General features: G+C 35.8%; 1 protein-coding gene across 1 annotated transcript in view; it reads left to right on the plus strand.

Moving 5' to 3' along the window:
- Positions 1–18,128, plus strand: part of LOC150105645 (nucleolar MIF4G domain-containing protein 1) — a 189,641-nt gene that overhangs the window by 65,132 nt on the left and 106,381 nt on the right. Inside the window, exon 7 of the mRNA XM_090394970.1 lies at positions 909–1,030. Within this exon, the coding sequence (XP_090251096.1) occupies positions 909–1,030 (122 nt within the window). The remainder of the gene's footprint in view (positions 1–908; positions 1,031–18,128) is intronic.

The following is an 18,128-nucleotide window of genomic DNA, read 5'->3' on the forward strand; positions in this document are numbered from 1 at the left end:
TTGATAGTTGGATGGTTCGGTCTCTGCACCACCCTTGTGCAATGGGATCACCATACATTCTTTCTACTACTGTGGAATCCTCCCGGTTCTGAGACTCAAATTATATAGCCTGCTCAAAGGAATAGCCAGTTCAGCTGAACACTCTTTTAGCATCCGTACTGATATCCCATCAGTTCCTATTACAGAATTCTTATTCAGTTTCTGCAACAGCTCTAGTACTTCCTCGTCATCCATATGAACTAACTGCTACCTCTTCATGACACTTAAGAGGTAGCAGTTAGTTTAATGTTACATATACCAGTTGATAGCTTTCAGCAAAATGGACACTCATTAGTTGTGAACAATCACTCCTGCATCATTCATCCGCATATCACCTGCATTCAGTAGAGTTATTCTTTCAAATTCATTCTTTCTTTTGCTTACTTCATAACAATAGAATTATTTTGGGTTGTCTTTAACTTGAGAGCTAGTTTCTTTCAATACTCAGATTTAGTAGGTCTGTAGAAGAAGAATTTGTAGAAGTCTTATTAGCATTCTGTACTTGGTCATACCATTGTAACTGATTTTAATTCTTGCTATTATTATACTTATTTTTTAACTGGATTTAACACTTCAAATTTGGCAGGCTGCTTCCTGCTGTGAATACATCTATTGATTAAGGGAAATTACAGTTGAATTTTTGTCATAACAGTTCTTGTAATACATATACTTTAGTGAAATTCTACATTTATAATGTTTTAAAATTTATAATATCACTTGCATCTTATGTGCATGTTTTTGAAGTAAGGAATAAAACATTCAGAAATGGTATTAAACCATTTTTTATAACACTCAGTTTTACCAAATAGTGGTATTTTATTCATATATTGAAAAATTCTGTGGATGACTATGTTTTTATTCTCCTTTAGGTGCTCATTTCCTTCAAGCACTGGCATTAAAATTTGATGCACTACAAAAACAAGAAAATTACGGAAATGGAAAAGAATGTGATAATCTTCTCTTACTGTTAGCATACCTGTACAGTTTTAAGGTAAAACAAGATTATATGAGTTTAAAATATACCGTAATTAAACCGTTTATTTTGATTGAAATTATAACTGGAATCTTGATTAACACTTTCATATCACACAGATGAAGTGGTTATAATTACTTAATTCTTTTTCTTTGAGTTCCATCTCCTATCAGAAGTCACCTTGGCAAATTATGAGCAATCTTCAACCATTCCGAATAGTCTTTCAGAGCTCATGTCAGTCCACTGTCTGTGTCTGCCAGCTAAGATCTTCTTCATCTTCCTTGTCCTCTTCTTCTTTTTATAATCAGTTGAAGTATCTTATTTTTTCATTATGAAATAGGTGACCAAGATATTGCAGTTTTTCTTCTTTTTATGGTATCTAAAATTCTCATGATTTCCCCATTTGTTCCAGTACTTCTTAATTGGATGTTTTTGTTGTTCATGGGATTTTTAACATTCGTCTATATAATCACAACCAAAGGCTTCAAGTTTTTTTGTCGATGTTGTCTTCAAGATCCAAGTTTCTGCACCATACAGCACTACAGACTATACATAGCATCTAGCCATGCATACTCAAAGATCTAAATTTAAATTGCGATTACACAGTGTTGATTTCATGAGGGGAAAATTTTTTCTTGCCATTTCAATTCTAGCTTTTATTTCCATTTCTGGAATGCTTTCTTCATTTAACCAGCATCCAATATATTTAAATTTTGTCATTCTATCTGTTTGTTTCCCGTTTAAAGAAGGTGCTGAATTAAGAATTGGTTTCCTGTTTATGACCATGAATTTAGTTTTGGTGATGTTTATTCTTAATCCCATTTTCTCACTTGTTTCTTTCACTAGTTCGAGAAGATTTTGAAGATCCTGAATATTTTCAGCCAGGAGAGTTGTTATCAGCATATCGGATGTTATTGATGGTTTCACCATTTATATTAATCTCTTCCTTTTAAGATTTTTTGAAATATGGTTTCTGAGTATATGTTAAAAAGGAGAGGTGACAGCACACATCCTCGCCTTACTCCTCTTTTGATGTTAATGGAGTCTGTAATAATGTCATCAACTTGAACAGATGCCTTTTGGTTCTAATATAAGTTTTCAATGATCCTGATGTCTTTACCATCTAATCCAATTCTTTTTAATAATTCAATCATTTTAATGTGTTGGACTTTGTCAAATGCTTTCTCAAAGTCAATGAAACAAATGAATACTTTCTTATTTTGGTCACTACGTTTTTAGAATAAGATTTGAGAACAGAAAAGAGCCTCTCTCATTCCCAAACTGCCGCTAAAGCCACATTGGGTATCACTGATGGTATCTTTACTTAATAATAATTAAAAAAAAAAAAAAACTAGCTGTTGAGCCTGTATATTAGTTTCGGTAGAATTTATACTGATTCCAGCATGCAGTGTAGTAGTTACAAGGGTTGTTTGAAAAGTTTGGTAAAAAAAATAAGTTAAACCACATTTTTTTGAAAAAATCACCTTTATTTCTCAACATAATCTCCATTGAGGTCTACACATTTGGTCCAGCTAGTTTCCAATTTTTTCATCCCATCTAAAAAAGTAAGATTTGTCAAATTGTGCAAAATAGTCATTGAGAGCCTTGATGACCTCCTCATTCGAAGAAAATTTTTTCGCACCAGGCTAAATTTTTAAGTTTAGGAAAAAGAAGTAGTCACATGGGGCCAAGTATGGAGAATACGGTGGATCTGGAACCAATTCAAACCTCAATTTGTGCAGTTTTACCATTACGACGGCTGATGTGTGGGACTGTGCATTGTATTGATGAAAGAGCACTTTTCTGTGCACCAATCTTGGCTGTTTTTTCTTCAGTTCTTCTTTTAAACAGTCCAACATTGATGCATAATCTTCTTCTTTTCTCTTCCATCATCTATCTGGATGATGATGATGAGGCTGAATGAACTCTTTCCATGCATAATAGACTCCTGTTATTGTCTTACTCTTTTCCAAATAGTATATCATGATAATTCCTTGGGAATCCCAAAAAACAGTGGCTGTCGCCTTCCCAGCTGCCAAAATGGTGTTCACTTTTTTTGGTGTTCTTTCACCAGGCATTGTCCACTGTTTTGACTGCTGCTTGGACTTAGGTGTGTAATGGTGAATCCAAGTTTCGTCTACAGTTACAAATCGACACAAAAAATCCCGCGAATTGCAATTAAACATCGCCAAACACTGCATTGAAATGTCTTTTCGCATGTGTTTTTGATCGACAGTCAACAATCACGGCATCCATCGTTCATACAGCTTTTTCGTGTGCAGAATATTATACACCTGTTCTGTGAGATGCCTACAATCTCAGCAATCTCACACACTTTCACTCGGCGGTCTTCCATAATGATAACATGGATTTTATCAATCATTTCCTTCGTAGTGACCTCAGTTGGGCGTCCGGAGTGCGCTTCATCTTCAATGGACTTATGACCATGTTTAAACACATTTATCCAAAAATAAATAGTCTTTAATGCTGGTGCAGAGTCCCCATGAACTGCATGTAACTTGGCTTTGATCTGCACGGCCATCCACTTCTTCAAATGAAAGTGTTTTAGCACTGCATGAAACTCGTTTTTCTCCATTTTTATGGAAAATGTGAACACGGTAATGTTAAATGTTAACCAAATGAGAACTACACGGCACACGTGGCTAAAATTGTCATGAAAATGATGATATGTGCCAACGCTGGTATGAATGAATGAATTGTGTCCCCGTCTGTTGAAAATTTACCAAACTTTTTGAACATAATATTTTTTATCCTTATCAAAAATAATTCTAGAAAAGTGTTTTATATATATATATATATATATATATATATATATATATATATATATATATGCCACGACAATCAAAATGTTCACTCTAACCCACTGCTTCTCCTAGTAAAACAAGGAGATATGTTTAGTGACAATATTCACATTGAACCTCCGTTAAACTACTTGCTCAAAATACCACACAAGAAGAAAATAAATATGTTATTAAGCTGATGATATTTTGCAGGATTTCAAACTAGCATCTTCAGAGCACTAAAACACTTGTCACAGGACATATGCACTACAGTAAAGTAATAGTGGAAACAGTTCAATTGTGAAACCTTCCAGAGCTGGATGTAACTCAGTCTACAACTGTTTTAAAATGACAGTTTCCTAAATTATGGATAAATTAGTGCACTTGTTGAAGATTGGGAAATGCTGAAATAGTTTGCTTGAAATTCATGCAAACTATGTTGAACATCCCTTTGTACAGGGTTAAATGGAATCAGCATCAACATTGAAGTCTTTGGCAGAATGTAGACAGGAATGCCTATTCATACTTGAAGTAGAAAAAGCCATAAAAAACCTGAAATGTGGAAAGGCAACTGGAGTAGATAAAATTCGACCAGAAATGCTCAAATATGGAGGTATAAAAGTTTACAACTGCTGCACTGCATAATTCAGAAGGCCTGATCAGAGGGTTGAATTCTGGATGATTGGAGTAAAGCTTTCATAGTACCTAGCTTTAAAAAAAAGGGAAATAAAACTAAATGTGAGAATTACAGTATATCCCTACTCAGTGCTTCTGGTAAGATTTATAAAAGTATACTTTAGAAATAGCTAAAAAAATTGTGGAAGAGAAACTTGGTGAAGAACAAGCTGGATTCAGGCCAAATATAGGTTGTCAAGATCTCACTTTAAGATAGATAGTTGAGAAATCTTGGGAATATAACAAGGATTTGTATTTAAATTTTATAGATCTGGAAAAAAGGGGTGCATAAGGGTCAAAGCTGTATAACTGAGAGGAGACCTCCACATAGCCTTTAAAGGAATGCGGAGAACTGACCAGGGCTTCTGACCTAATGTCCAATCCACACCTTCTCGTAGTGCACCCTGTTGGGTATCTACTTGAATACTGAATGAACGAGGATGGGCTGGCATTTTGGGATTTAGCCAACCAAATTGTATTCTTATTGGTTAAACCAAAATAAGAAATTATGGTACGTACAACATGACAAAATTTCATGCCGGCTGGGGCGTCACCTGGTTAAACAAGCTCCCCCCGTTGTTTTCGCCAGGGAACCAGGGCGAACAGCGAAAAGTCAGCTACTGGAACAAATCTGAAAACAAACCCCAACTCAACATCACCAGAGTTAAAGATTGGTACTATCAACATAAGAAGCCTGAATGGCAAAGAAATGGAGCTAGCTGAGGAATTAGATAAGTACCAGATCGACATAATAGGGTGACTGAAACAAAAAAGACAAAAACTGGTGAGATCTTTCTGAGCAATAAATACAAAATGTTATATTCAGGCAATGACAGTCGAGGAAAAGAAGGAGTAGCCATAGTATTCAACACAAAATACGACGCTAATCTTCTTGAATGGTAGTCAATCTCAAGTAGAGTAATGTGGGCAAATATGAGAATGGGAAACTGGACAATGAGACTTATTTGTGCCTGTGGTCCCACAGAAGGTTCTACTAAGGTAGAAGTGGAGGAATGTTTTGAGGCTTTAGAAAAAGCAACTGACACAACGAAAAAGGAAAAGTTGGTCCTTGTTGGGGATCTAAATAGCAGAGTAGGAAATGATTGTGAGACATATAAAAATATTTTGGGAAAATTTGGAGAAAAGAGCAAAGCTAATAATAATGGCAAATATCTGTTGGATTTCTGCTCAGGACATGGACTGGTTATTACTAACACTATGTTCCAACATAAAAATGTGCACAAATTCACATGGAGAGAAGAGGCAAGGAATAAGAAAAGTCTCATTGACTATGTTATTGTTGATAGTGATGTTTTCTCCCTGGAGCAGGACACCAGAGTGTACAGAGGATTTGAAATTGGAAGTGATCACTATTTAATCTTGAGCAGGATAAAATTGAATTTCATATTGAAAAGAATAACATGTAAGAAATTTTAAAGCGAATAAAAGTTGAGCAGCCCTCAGATGTGAACTGTAGACTGAAATACACAAAGATTATTGAAACAAAAATGAAAGAGTTTGAGAACAGGAATCAAACCTTGGAGATTCAGTGGCAAACTCTGAAGAAAACATTGATTGATTCTGCGAGAGAGGCATGTGGTGAGGTTGTCTGCAAAGATAACTCCCTGGTGGACACAGGAAGTTAAAGAGGCAGTGAAGGAAAAGAAGGAAGCATACCAAAAGTTCCTGTCAAATAAGTCAGCTTGTGCTCTTAGAGAATATAGAGACAAATGCAAGAATGCTAAACACTGTGTAAAACTAGCTAAACAAAAGTCATGGGAGGACTTTGGCAAGAATATAGAAAATAAATATCAAGAAGGTGGCAAAATATTCTGCAGGTTGTTGAAGAAGCTTAGGAATGGAGGAAAGAGTGCTGTAAAAGGAGTTAGAGATGATAAAGGTGACATGAAAATGAGAGAAAAAGATATCCTTAAAGTATGGAGTAATTAAACTTTGAAAGACTGCTAAATGAAACAAGCAGTGATGACAGCATAGTAGTAAAAAACACTGACCAGGCATGCAGTCAGGAATACATATCCATACTTGAAGTAGAAAATGTCATCAAAGGCTTGAAATGTCGAAAGGCAGCAGGAGTAGATGATATTCTACCAGAAATGCTGAAGTATGGTGGTATAAGAGTCTTACAGTGGATGCACTACATAGTTCAGAAAAAACCTGGACAGAGGGACGAATTCCCAATGATTGGAGTAGAGCTCTCATAGTACCGATATATAAAAAGAGAAATAAAACTGTATATGAGAATTACAGAGGTATTTCCCTACTGAGTGTTCCTGGCAAGATCTATTCAAGTATACTTGAGAAACGGTTGAGAAGAATTGTGGAAGAAAAGCTTGGTGAAGAACAAGCTGGATTCAGGCCAAATAGAGGCTGTCAGGATCAGATCTTCACTTTACGACAAATAGTCGAGAAAGCATGGGAATATAACAAAGATCTGTATTTAAGTTTTGTCGATTTGGAAAAGGCATATGACAAGGTGCCGAAAGAGAAGCTATTCAATACTCTACCGTTATATGGTGTCAATGGCGCATTATATCAAGCAATACTTAGTCTTTATTTGAGTTGTAAGTCAGCAGTTAGAATTGAAGGAAGTACAGGAAGATGGTTTAATGTTAAATCTGGTGTGAGACAAGGATGTACATTATCCCCTCTGTTATTCATTATCTATATGGATCACATTATGAAGGAAAGTGGTATTAAACATGATATCAAAATTGGAGATGTTAATGTCAGCTCTTTGCTTTATGCGGATGATGTTGCACTTCTAAAGAAATCCGCTACAAGTCTGCAAGATTCTCTGACTAAATTGAATAACTGTTGTAATAGATATGGTATGAAGGTCAGCAATAAAAAGACAAAGACAATGAAAATAGGCAGAATCATTGAAAATGTCAACTGTGTTGTGAATGGAGAACCTGTGGAGCAAGTAAAACATTTCAGCTACTTAGGCACGATTTTTAGTGAAGATGGTAAATTAAATATAGAAATAGACAACAGAATCAGCAAAGGTGGTATGATGGGAAGTGAATTGAATAAATTCATATGGAATATGAGAGAAATTAGTCGGAACACTAAATTAGCTGTATACAAGACAGTGTTCAAACCAGTTTTAACTTATGGATCTGAGAGTTGGGTGAGAAGTAAAGCACTTGACCAGACTAGAGACCGCAGATATGAGAGTCTTGAGAAAGATTATTGGTGTGAACAGATGGCATCAATGGCAATATCATATTAAAAAGGAGGATATTAGAAAAGAACTTGACATTGTTAGCATCCAGGAATGTGTTAGCAGAGCTAATCTCAGGTGGTATGGTCACTTAAACAGAATGGGCGAAGAAAGATTAGCAAAACAGTTGTTCTCTACCAGGTTAGCAGCAGAACGACCCAGAGGAAGACCAAGATATAGTTGGATTGATATGGTACAAAGTGCCGTAGACGATAGAAATATAAGATCTGATAATGTTGGAGTCTTGACAAGTAACAGACTTATTTGAAGGAAAATTGTAGATAGGAAGTTAGTAATGATGTAATTTTTTTCATGTAGTACTATTGTATCCTGTACACCCCTTGAGGGTACATGGCAGGAATTTGATGATGATGTTGATGAGATCTGGAAAATGCATATGATAGTACTAAGAGGAAAGCTTTTCAAAATGCTACAGTTATGTGGTGTGAATGGGACATTATATCGAGCAATACATGGTCTCTGTGTAAGCAGTAAGTCAGCAATTAGAATTTGGGGAGATACAGGGAAATTTGATGTTAAGTCAGATGTGCGACAAAGCTGAATGTTATCTCTACTCTTATTGATTATCTATGTGGATCACATTATGAAGGAAAGTGGTATTAAATTCTAAATAAATCCAGTACAACTCTGCAAAGTTCCCTGATTAAATTGAATAACTGTTGTAATAAAATTTTGATGTGAAAATCAGCAATCAAAAGACAAAAAAATGATGAAAATAGGCAGAAACTTTGAAAACGTAAACTGTATCCTGAATGGTCAACCCATAGAACAAGTAAAACTTTTCAGCTATATAAGCACAATTTTTAATGAAGGTGATAAATTCAATATAGAAATAGACAACAGAATTCTTAAAGCTGGTATGGTAGGAAACCAATTGATTAAATTTATATGGAATAAGAAAGAAATTAGTCAAAACATTAAATTAGCTGTATACAAGACAGCATTCCAACCAATTTTCACTTATGGATCTGAGAACTCGGTTAGAAATAAAACGAACACAGAAATATAAGATCTGATAAATAATAGATTAATTTAGAGGAAAAATGTTGATTTGAAGTTAGTAATGGTGTAACATTTTCATTTAGTCATGTTGGAGGCTTAATAGATTTTTTACAACACTCAGAAAGGATTAAAAAAGAATTTAATACTTCCTATATTTCGTCCTAGTCATTAGGACATCTACAGGGATTACCAAAATAACTAATGTAACATGAACACAAATATCATACAATACTAAGCCCAGCCACGTGGGTGACACTAAAGTTCTCACAGCACTTAAGCCTCTACACACGAATTCTAATCATTCATGGAGAAGATTTAGCATGCAAATCCAAGCAATACGGTAAGTCAAAACTACGACTATCTAGGCAACTAAATAGGCTGGCCTTTTTAAAAAGATGTCGGGATACAAGAGTGATACCGAACTACATTAAACTAAAGACCAATTTCCATTCCAAAAAAGCACTCCGCATATATAACCGTGCCAGCCTGTCATTACTACGCGAGCATATCGCCTCTACTCGTGCCACCCTCTTAGTGACGAACGGCGCCGTTGGCTGCTTACATTCAGAGCTCTCCACCGTTCTTAACCCTGAACTTTTGTCGATTCTCTCTGGCATTTCGGAAACTTCCGCACAGAAAGAATTTCAAAAAATAAAAAATAAACACATCAAGAAATATAACAACCTGGTTAAAAACAAACCACAACCACAAATTCAACTGCTCCAGACAGTAGTAAACCTTTCTTCCAAAAGGCTCAACGACGATGCCGTCAGCACCCTTTGCCTCAGCCGTATTTTTGCCATCGCTCCGAAGGAAGTGCCGGTGCTTGATGTAATGGTTAACATCAAACGTGGGATCGGTCGCTTACCGTCGGAGATAGCCAACAACATCAGACTTGATGTAGCCAACATCCTCGCTCATTCTTTGCCTCCAAAAAGTAATTTATCGTATGGCCAACGCACGGCTCTCCTGAAATTACGGAAAGAAAAAAGTATCATCATCACCAGAGCGGATAAGGGTAGTGCCATGGTCGTTCTTAATACCAGTGAATACAATCACAAAATGAATATTATCCTCCGCGATCACGCTACCTACATCCCGCTAGAACACAACCCCACAAAAACACAAGTTAAGAAATTAAAAATCTTACTTAAAAAAGTATCTTCCTGGCCCCCTGACATCACGAAAAACTTGAACCTTTCCGCTTCCGTTCCCCCCCCCCCCCCCCGAATATACAGTTTACCAAAAATCCACAAACCCAATTCCCCACTCAGACCTATAGTAGATGCCACCAATGCACCTTGCTACAGACTGTCTAAACAGCTGGCCAACTCTCTGACCCATCACTGGAAGGTCCACTTCCTATATAAAAAACTCGACCCATTTTAAAGCCCTCATAGAAAATTTAACCTTGAATAACGCAGACATATTGGTAAGCTTTGATATCTCCTCCTTGTTTACCAATATTCCCTTAACTGACATCTCTCTTAGAAAACGTTTTTCCATCTGACATCTTAGATCTCTTTTCCTTTGCCATTAACTCTGGGTATTTTTCTTGGAAGAACAAAATCTACAAGCAGATAGAGGGAACCGCCATGGGTTCCCCACCTCTCTCCCCTCTTGCCAATTTCTATATGGAAGATTTTGAAAAATGAGCCATAGACTCAGCCCCACTCAAACCTTCTATCTGGTTAAGATATGTAGATGATGTGTTCTCTATTTGGCCTCATGGCCCAGACACGTTAGACTCCTTCTTCGGTCATCTCCATAGCTTACATCCAACAATCCAGTTTACTATGGAAAAGGATAAGAACAATTGTTTACCCTTCCTTAGACCCCTTAGTCACACGCCTGCCTAATGATACACTTGCCTTCACTGTATACAGAAAACCCACACACACAGGCAGATACATTCACAATCTCTCCCACCACCACCCCTCTCAACAATATGGCATTATTAAAACTCTTACCAAGAGAGCCCACAATCTTTGTTCCAGTGGAACCACCCTCACTACTGAGCTTAACCACATACATAACACTTTCCTCTCCAATGGCTATAGTGATCACAGTATCAAAAAAAATAATCAGTTCCTCCCCCATTCCCCGTCCTGCTCGTCAACAAGATTTTAAAAATGCCATCACCATACCTTACATCCGTGGCACATCCGAAAAAATAGCCAAGATTCTAAAAGAGTACAACCTACATACAGCATATAATCCCCACTGCAAACTTGCTACCTTTATCCGTTCTACGAAAGATCAGCTCCCTCCTCTCTCTCTCTCTCTGCCTGGAGTTTACAAAGTACCCTGTTCCTGTAAACTGGCGTACTTTGGACAGACAGGCAGATCAGCATCCATCTGCCTGGAGGAACACAAGTCTTACATCTGTAAACACAACTATGGTCATTCAGGCTTGGCTGACCATGTCTTGGACACCACCCACAGGGTATCATGGAAGAAAACCACCATGCTCCATCACAGAAAATTCTAGAAAGAAAGACTATTCTTAGAAGCAGCAGAGCAGCTCTCAGAAATCAACCAAATCTTAATAAATACGGTTGCATTAAGCATCTGAAGATTTGGGAAACACTCATCACCAGAGGTCCCACCTTACATTCCAGGCCACCTACTAGTTATTTTTGTAATCTTCGTAGATGTCCTAGTGACTAGGACGAAATATAGGAAGTATTAAATTCTTTTTTAATCCTTTCTGAGTGTTGTAAAAAACCATTAAGCCTCCAACATGATGTCCTCACAGCACTTTCACCTCTACGCATGAATTTTTCATTTAGTAGCATCATAATATCCTGTATACCCCCCCCCCCCTCCCAAGATATATATATATATCAGGAATTTGATGATATTTTATTGGCATAAAACTTTTGCCCAGTATCAAGAGCATCTTTGGTATGACTTTCAAATTAAACAACTAGAACAGATACCAGTAGATTTAACATGGAAAATGCATGAACTGCAAGTACATGATGCAGTGTCATGGTCTAAATAAAGTAAACATTCAAGTTCTAGTAAAAATAAAAATAACTTCTAACAGATTAAAAAAATAAATAATCTGGAACTTGTAAAGGACTATTTCTCACAAGATCAACACTTTTCACCATCATATCCAGCTTACTCTCTTGAGTTAGAAGAAAGTAATTGGATTGCTTTTTAGATCTCCTTTTACTTCTAAATGATCTGCCTTCATTTCTCAGTTTTTAGAAAGAAAACACATACTGGACTTTACATTCATGCTCTTTCACACAATCATAATCGTCAAAAGCCTGGTATCATTAAGACTGGTACATTGAGCACACTTTCTCTATTGAAATGCTGCTCTCTCAGGAAATAAATCACATTATCCTCCTTCCTTGTTAATGGCTTTACCGAATCTTATGTCAACAAGATAATTTATAGTTATAGTGTTTCCCTATCATCTGTCTCTCATTGTGATAGTGATGGGGAGATGGTCCACTGTTATATCTTGAATGAAGAGATTTCGTTGTGAAATATCTCATATCAAAACACTGAGAGAAATACTTGTATATAAGTAGAGATGTTAATTGCTTGAAAAATTTTAAATAAACACTGTTAATATTGAACTGTTCTATGTAAGATAATATTACCTGTTCTTCTTGTAAATTTAACAATGGAAGAAAAATTGATGAGAATTATGTTAGTATGTAAAAGTGAGTTCAAAGTTTGCAAATGAGACATTCGGATTAGTAACATGCCCCAAGGCAGTTACATACACATGGAGTAAGTTGCGAGCAGGAGTTTCCCGGGAGACGCAAGGAGAAGGACCGGAACCGCGTGCAAAGGAGTAGTGCTGAGTGAAAAGGTATGACGCTGTAGGAGCATCACTCAAGGTACAATATAAAAAGCTTGACACCGCTAGCTTGCTCTCTCTCTTAAGCTCTTACTCTCAGTGCTCTTCATTTGATTGCTTCTCTCTCAACTTTGGCACAGGTCACTCGAGGGGCCTAGCTCGAGTTATTCCCTGAGATGAATACATGAGAGCGGTCAACAGAACGATGTCTAGACACAGTTACACAGCTGAGTAGCGAGCCAAGTGTGGGCATTTCGTCAGTAAAGCAGGAAAAATCAACGCAAGCTGACTGTCATGCTAGACCATGTGGACCAACTTAAGCAGAGCTGTTCTCGTCTACATTGGAGAGGATAATTCATGATTGTGAGTTCCAGGCTGGCCCATCGGAAAGACAGCTGTTCGGAATTAGAAGGAATGAGCTGTGGAAAGAATTGTAAGGATCGAGAGATAGACCCGACGAAGTACGAAGGTCCCGGTAACGTACGAATCTTTTAATTTTCTTTGTGTGTATAAAAGAGCTCTGTGTGTGATAATGCCCAAAATTATTCATTAGTGGGACCTATATAAGATACATATGAAACAGGACTTTAGGGCTTAGCCTGATACCAGAATGTTTTATCTCTGAGAGTGAGTTCTGATATAGTGTGGTGATAATTTTTTATATAGTATGTTATAGTTTAGTAATGCTTGAAGTTTGATAAGTTAAACATTGACAGAAATTGTAGATTTGATTTTTAATAATCAGTGAATTGATTTAGAATTAATATTGTCTCGTGGTAGAATTCAACTAGGAATACTGAAGTATTGTATAGTTAAGTCTGTTAACTTAGGAGAAAGATTTACTTTAGTTATATGACAAGTCTTGTAAATTTGTATTGTGATAGTTTGATGAATAAACCCTTTTTCTTTTACCTAACAAATTGCCTGATGAATGAATCCAATGCACCACTCATTAAGTAGAACCTGAGCAGAACTAATTAATTGGGGAAGACTACGACTGCAACGAGAGTTTAAAATAAGGGATTTAGCTAACTTGGAAACTGTTATTATATAAATTGTATAATCGTGTGTCACTCTGAGAGTTCACTCCTTGATTAAGAAGCTTTATTCTGATTTAAGGGTTCTGGATGGCGTAGCATTAACAAACAAATTTTCCAGAACCCAACGAAGAGACAGCTCCAGATTTTCAATAAAGGAATTGGCTCTATCCAGGCGCAGTTTCTTTGTTTATCGAATTCGCACACGTGAGCAATCTAAGTGATGGCCACAGAATTGATAGGTAGTTTGAGTATCGATAGGGCATATAAAGAGGAACCAGAGAGTAATGTCCCCTACCTAAATAATGCCATCTTAAATCATAATACACATTAAATTAAGGAAAGAACATTTATAACACTGTCATGTTAACATTCCTTATGTTAAAGGTGTTTCAGTAGGTATAGCCAAACTACTTAGATCTGTTGGCCTACAAATGTCCTTCTGCCCTGTCAACAAGATATCCACTTTTCTAGGCTCATCTAAAGATAAGTTTTCACCTTCGGCCCACCCTGGAGCTAATCAAATTACTTGGCAGTGTGGATTATCATTTTGGTGAATAATTTAGATCAGTTACTATGTGTTCGTGATGAGCATTTAGACTACATTAAGTTGTTTTGTCAGCCAGAACAATTGGGACTTGCAGAACATGCTATCACACCAGACAATGAATCATTTAGAAGAAAATTAAGGTTCTCCATAAAAGTAATAATCTCTTAAGATGTTTATACAAATGAAAACAGTTCTTTACAAGTTCCAGAATTCATTTATTTTTTATTTTATTTGTTTATTGTATTTTATTATAATTTTTTTAAAATCTCTTATTAAAAGTTATTTTTACCAGAAACTTGATGTATTTAAGCTATGCCATTCTACATCATGTATGCTAATTTGAAAGTCATACCAAAGATGCCCTTGATACAGGGCAAAAATTTTATGCCAATAAAATATTTACATAAGTAAAATCCATATTATGTTTAACTAATTATTATCTTGCATTCCAATTCATCATGTTGATAAATTATCACATTTATTTTGTTTTTGTGTGATCTGGTATCAGTAATAGCAAAAATAATCTATAATGAAATGTGACTTATGTAAGAAAAATTTAATTGTCTACCCCAGAACCTAAATTATTGATTGTTGGACCTAATATATATTGATATCAATAATTTGGATCCAAACAGAGCTCACATTTGGTTTAGATTTATCTACGCTTTTATGGGACAATTTGAATCATTTCTGCAATATCTTAATTTCATTGTTATTTTAAATTAATTACTGGCAAAAATATGTAGATCCCTTATGTATGGAGTTGTGCATTAGTTGGGCAAATAAGTTGAGTTCAAACTAGCATCACAATTGCCTTAGTAAACTAGCTAAACATTTGGCCAAAGCCCTCACACACTATACTAGCAACACACCTTCACACATAAAAAAAACTCAGCCCACTTCAAAGCCAGCATAGAAAACCTTACACTCAAACACACTGACGTAATGGTCAGTTTTGATGTCTCCTCCGTATTCACAAATGTCCCACTCAAAGAATCCTTAGAGCTAATCCAAGCTAAATTTCCTCCATATCACAGCCCTATTTCAGTTCACAATGAACTCAGGCTATTTTGTTTGGCAAGGAAAATTCTACAAACAAATAGAGGGGACAGCCATGGTTTCTCCACTCTCTCTCCCCACCTTTGGCCAACTTTTATATGGAGACTTTTGAAGAGAAAGCCTTAAACTCTTCCCCACAAAAACCAACCATATGGCTTCACTATGTTGATGATGTGTTAGCTATTTGGCCACATGGCTCCGATGCACTCCTCTTCTTCCTAACACACTTAAACAACCAACACCCAACTCAGAAACTTAGCATTATCCATAGTCTCAAGAAAAGAGCTATACAGTATACGACAGACAAGGATGACCTACTAACGGAATTAACCACAATATCCAGAGAACTTTCTTTAAATGGTTACCCTAAAAGACTCTATAACAAGATTCTGTTTACTGATATACCACATCGACAACGTGATGACGTCCAATACATCAGTACAATTACAATTCCTTTTGTCAACAACCTTTCCAAAAAATTAGCTAACCTTTTAAAACCATACAAGATCAGAGTGGCATTCAAACCAATCAATACTATTCAGAAATTTTTAAGATCACCGAAAGATCCTCACCCATTCTACAAATACTCTGGAGTATATAATATTCCTTGCTCATGTGGTATTAGTTACATAGGTCAGACATCTAGAAGCTTCGAAACGAGAAAGAAAGAACACATAGGATATGTCAGAAATAACAGACAAGACATTTCAGGCCTTTCATGCCACTTTGCCTCTACTAACCATCACAATGAGTGGGATAAAAGCCTTATGCCATACATAGAAGATAACTACCATTCAAGAACCTTTAAAGAAGCAGCTACAGTCGCCCGTAAAACTGAAAACCTAAACAAAAATCAAGGTCTAATTTTACCAGAAATTTGGAAAACTTTTATCAGATCATTAAATATCAAAGAAATGAACTTTCATAACAATTACGTCATGAGTCATCACGAATAAATCACGTTAACGAGACACGCACATTGTCACGCACAATAGCAATTTTTTGTATGATTTAGAACCATCGGTTATAACCTAGTCTGTAACCTTCATTTTGTGCTTACTGATTTGTATTCCCTGAGGATGCCAATAGAAACAGATTGGCGAAACATGTAGGAGGATAAAAATAAAGCTACTTGATAAAGATTTTATAAAAAAGTGTAATAGTCTTATGAATAATTGTCAAGAAAAAATTCAACATAATGAACAGGATCAACGCTATTTAATTATATTATGTACCTTGATCTTCAATTTTAGTGGAAAAAATTTTCTTTATACTTCCTTGCTGATTAGTCACTAGCATTTGCAACACAGATGTTATTTCGTTCAGTTTTGAGAACAGAGAATATGTCCCTATTGTTGTAATCAGTTTGCAGGCAATTTTTATGATCGGTCATAAACAGCAGTATTCTCTTTCCCGATTGTTGAAAGATTTCGACGTGTGAAAATTAAGGATAATTCATGAATATTCCATGTTTAAAAATATGCCGCTTGGTCACTGACATTTGCTACACAGATGTCACTTCCTTCAGTTTTGAGAGCAGAGGATACGCCGTCGATTGTTATAATCTACTTGCAGACAATTTTTATGACTGATCATAAACAGCAGTATTCCCTTTCCCAAATGGTGAACGGTTTTGTTGTGTGAAAATTAATGATACACAAATGTTATTAGGCATTCTGGATCTGAGCTTTTCGACATATTCTCGAATATTATTCTCCTCAGAATATTTCCGCTATAAAATATTTATTCATGAAAAATGCTTAGAAAACTAAAATGACAAATTCCAGATAGATAGAAAAATTTTTAAATCTGTAACATTTATTTTTAAGATGTATATAGGCAAACTAATCGAATTTAGGTTTCGAAAAAAATGATGCACTAATCGAGGATTACTGTATACTGTAATAGTCATACATGATTAAGTTTAGATAGTTACCAGCTTTCTATTAATAATTTTTCTTCAAATTATGTCATGACTCATATTGTGACATCTTATATTTCATTCTTTTAAGACACTGTGATTCACCTAGATCTTACTCTTCCTCTATTTTGCCTGCATTCCTGATAAAACACCTGTGTTACCAGAATACAGAATCAAAAACCTGTTTTGCAGACTATACTCTCATTTTATTTAAGCGAGCATACCATCTTAGATTAACTTCACTAATACAGTTTTGGATGTTAACAGTGTCAGTTTTTTCCCTAATATCTTTATGTTCAGTATGATTCTGCCATTGTTCACTTGCCTAATTTTTCTTAGAATTCTTATATTTGTGGGCTTTTCATCAATTTTTCTCCCCTTAGCCCGTCTATAAACACAAGTGAAAATAATTTCACGTACCTATTGTATAGTGCTAGTTTAGTGTTATGAATTTGTTAAACAGGCTCCACACTAATAATATTGTATGCACATACTACTGTATCTGCATACAGTAAAGAGCTGAGTTAAATATTTCTGATTTTTATATCAGGTTGAATGGTAGTTTGCTTAATAATATAATCCATATGGGATATGAATAAAGCAGGAAATAACTTGCACCCTTGTGCTACACCTTGACGTTATCTCATAGCATCTTCCTGTACCTCTGTCATTTCTGACTTTATCTGGCAGCTTAGTATATTCTGTATATTGCTTTGCTTACTATTCCTTTTACTTCATATAACTAGCATTTTAAGGGCTTTTCTCTGCCACTTTATCATGTGCCTTTTCTAGAAATGTAAAACTTAAATATAAATCTTTGTTATATTCTCATGATTAAACAACTATTTGTCTTAGTGTTAAGATGATATCCTGAAAATAAACTATCCTGAACCAGCTTGTTCTTCCCCAAGTTTCTCTTCTACAATCTCTTCTCCTCATCTCACATGCTTGTATATAACTGCCTGTATATGCCTATGTGG

Source organism: Typopeltis vanoorti, chromosome 6, assembly GCF_054136105.1.
Source record: "Typopeltis vanoorti isolate ZY-2024b chromosome 6, IOZ_Tvanoo_1.0, whole genome shotgun sequence".
NCBI classification, from domain to species: domain Eukaryota; kingdom Metazoa; phylum Arthropoda; class Arachnida; order Uropygi; family Thelyphonidae; genus Typopeltis; species Typopeltis vanoorti.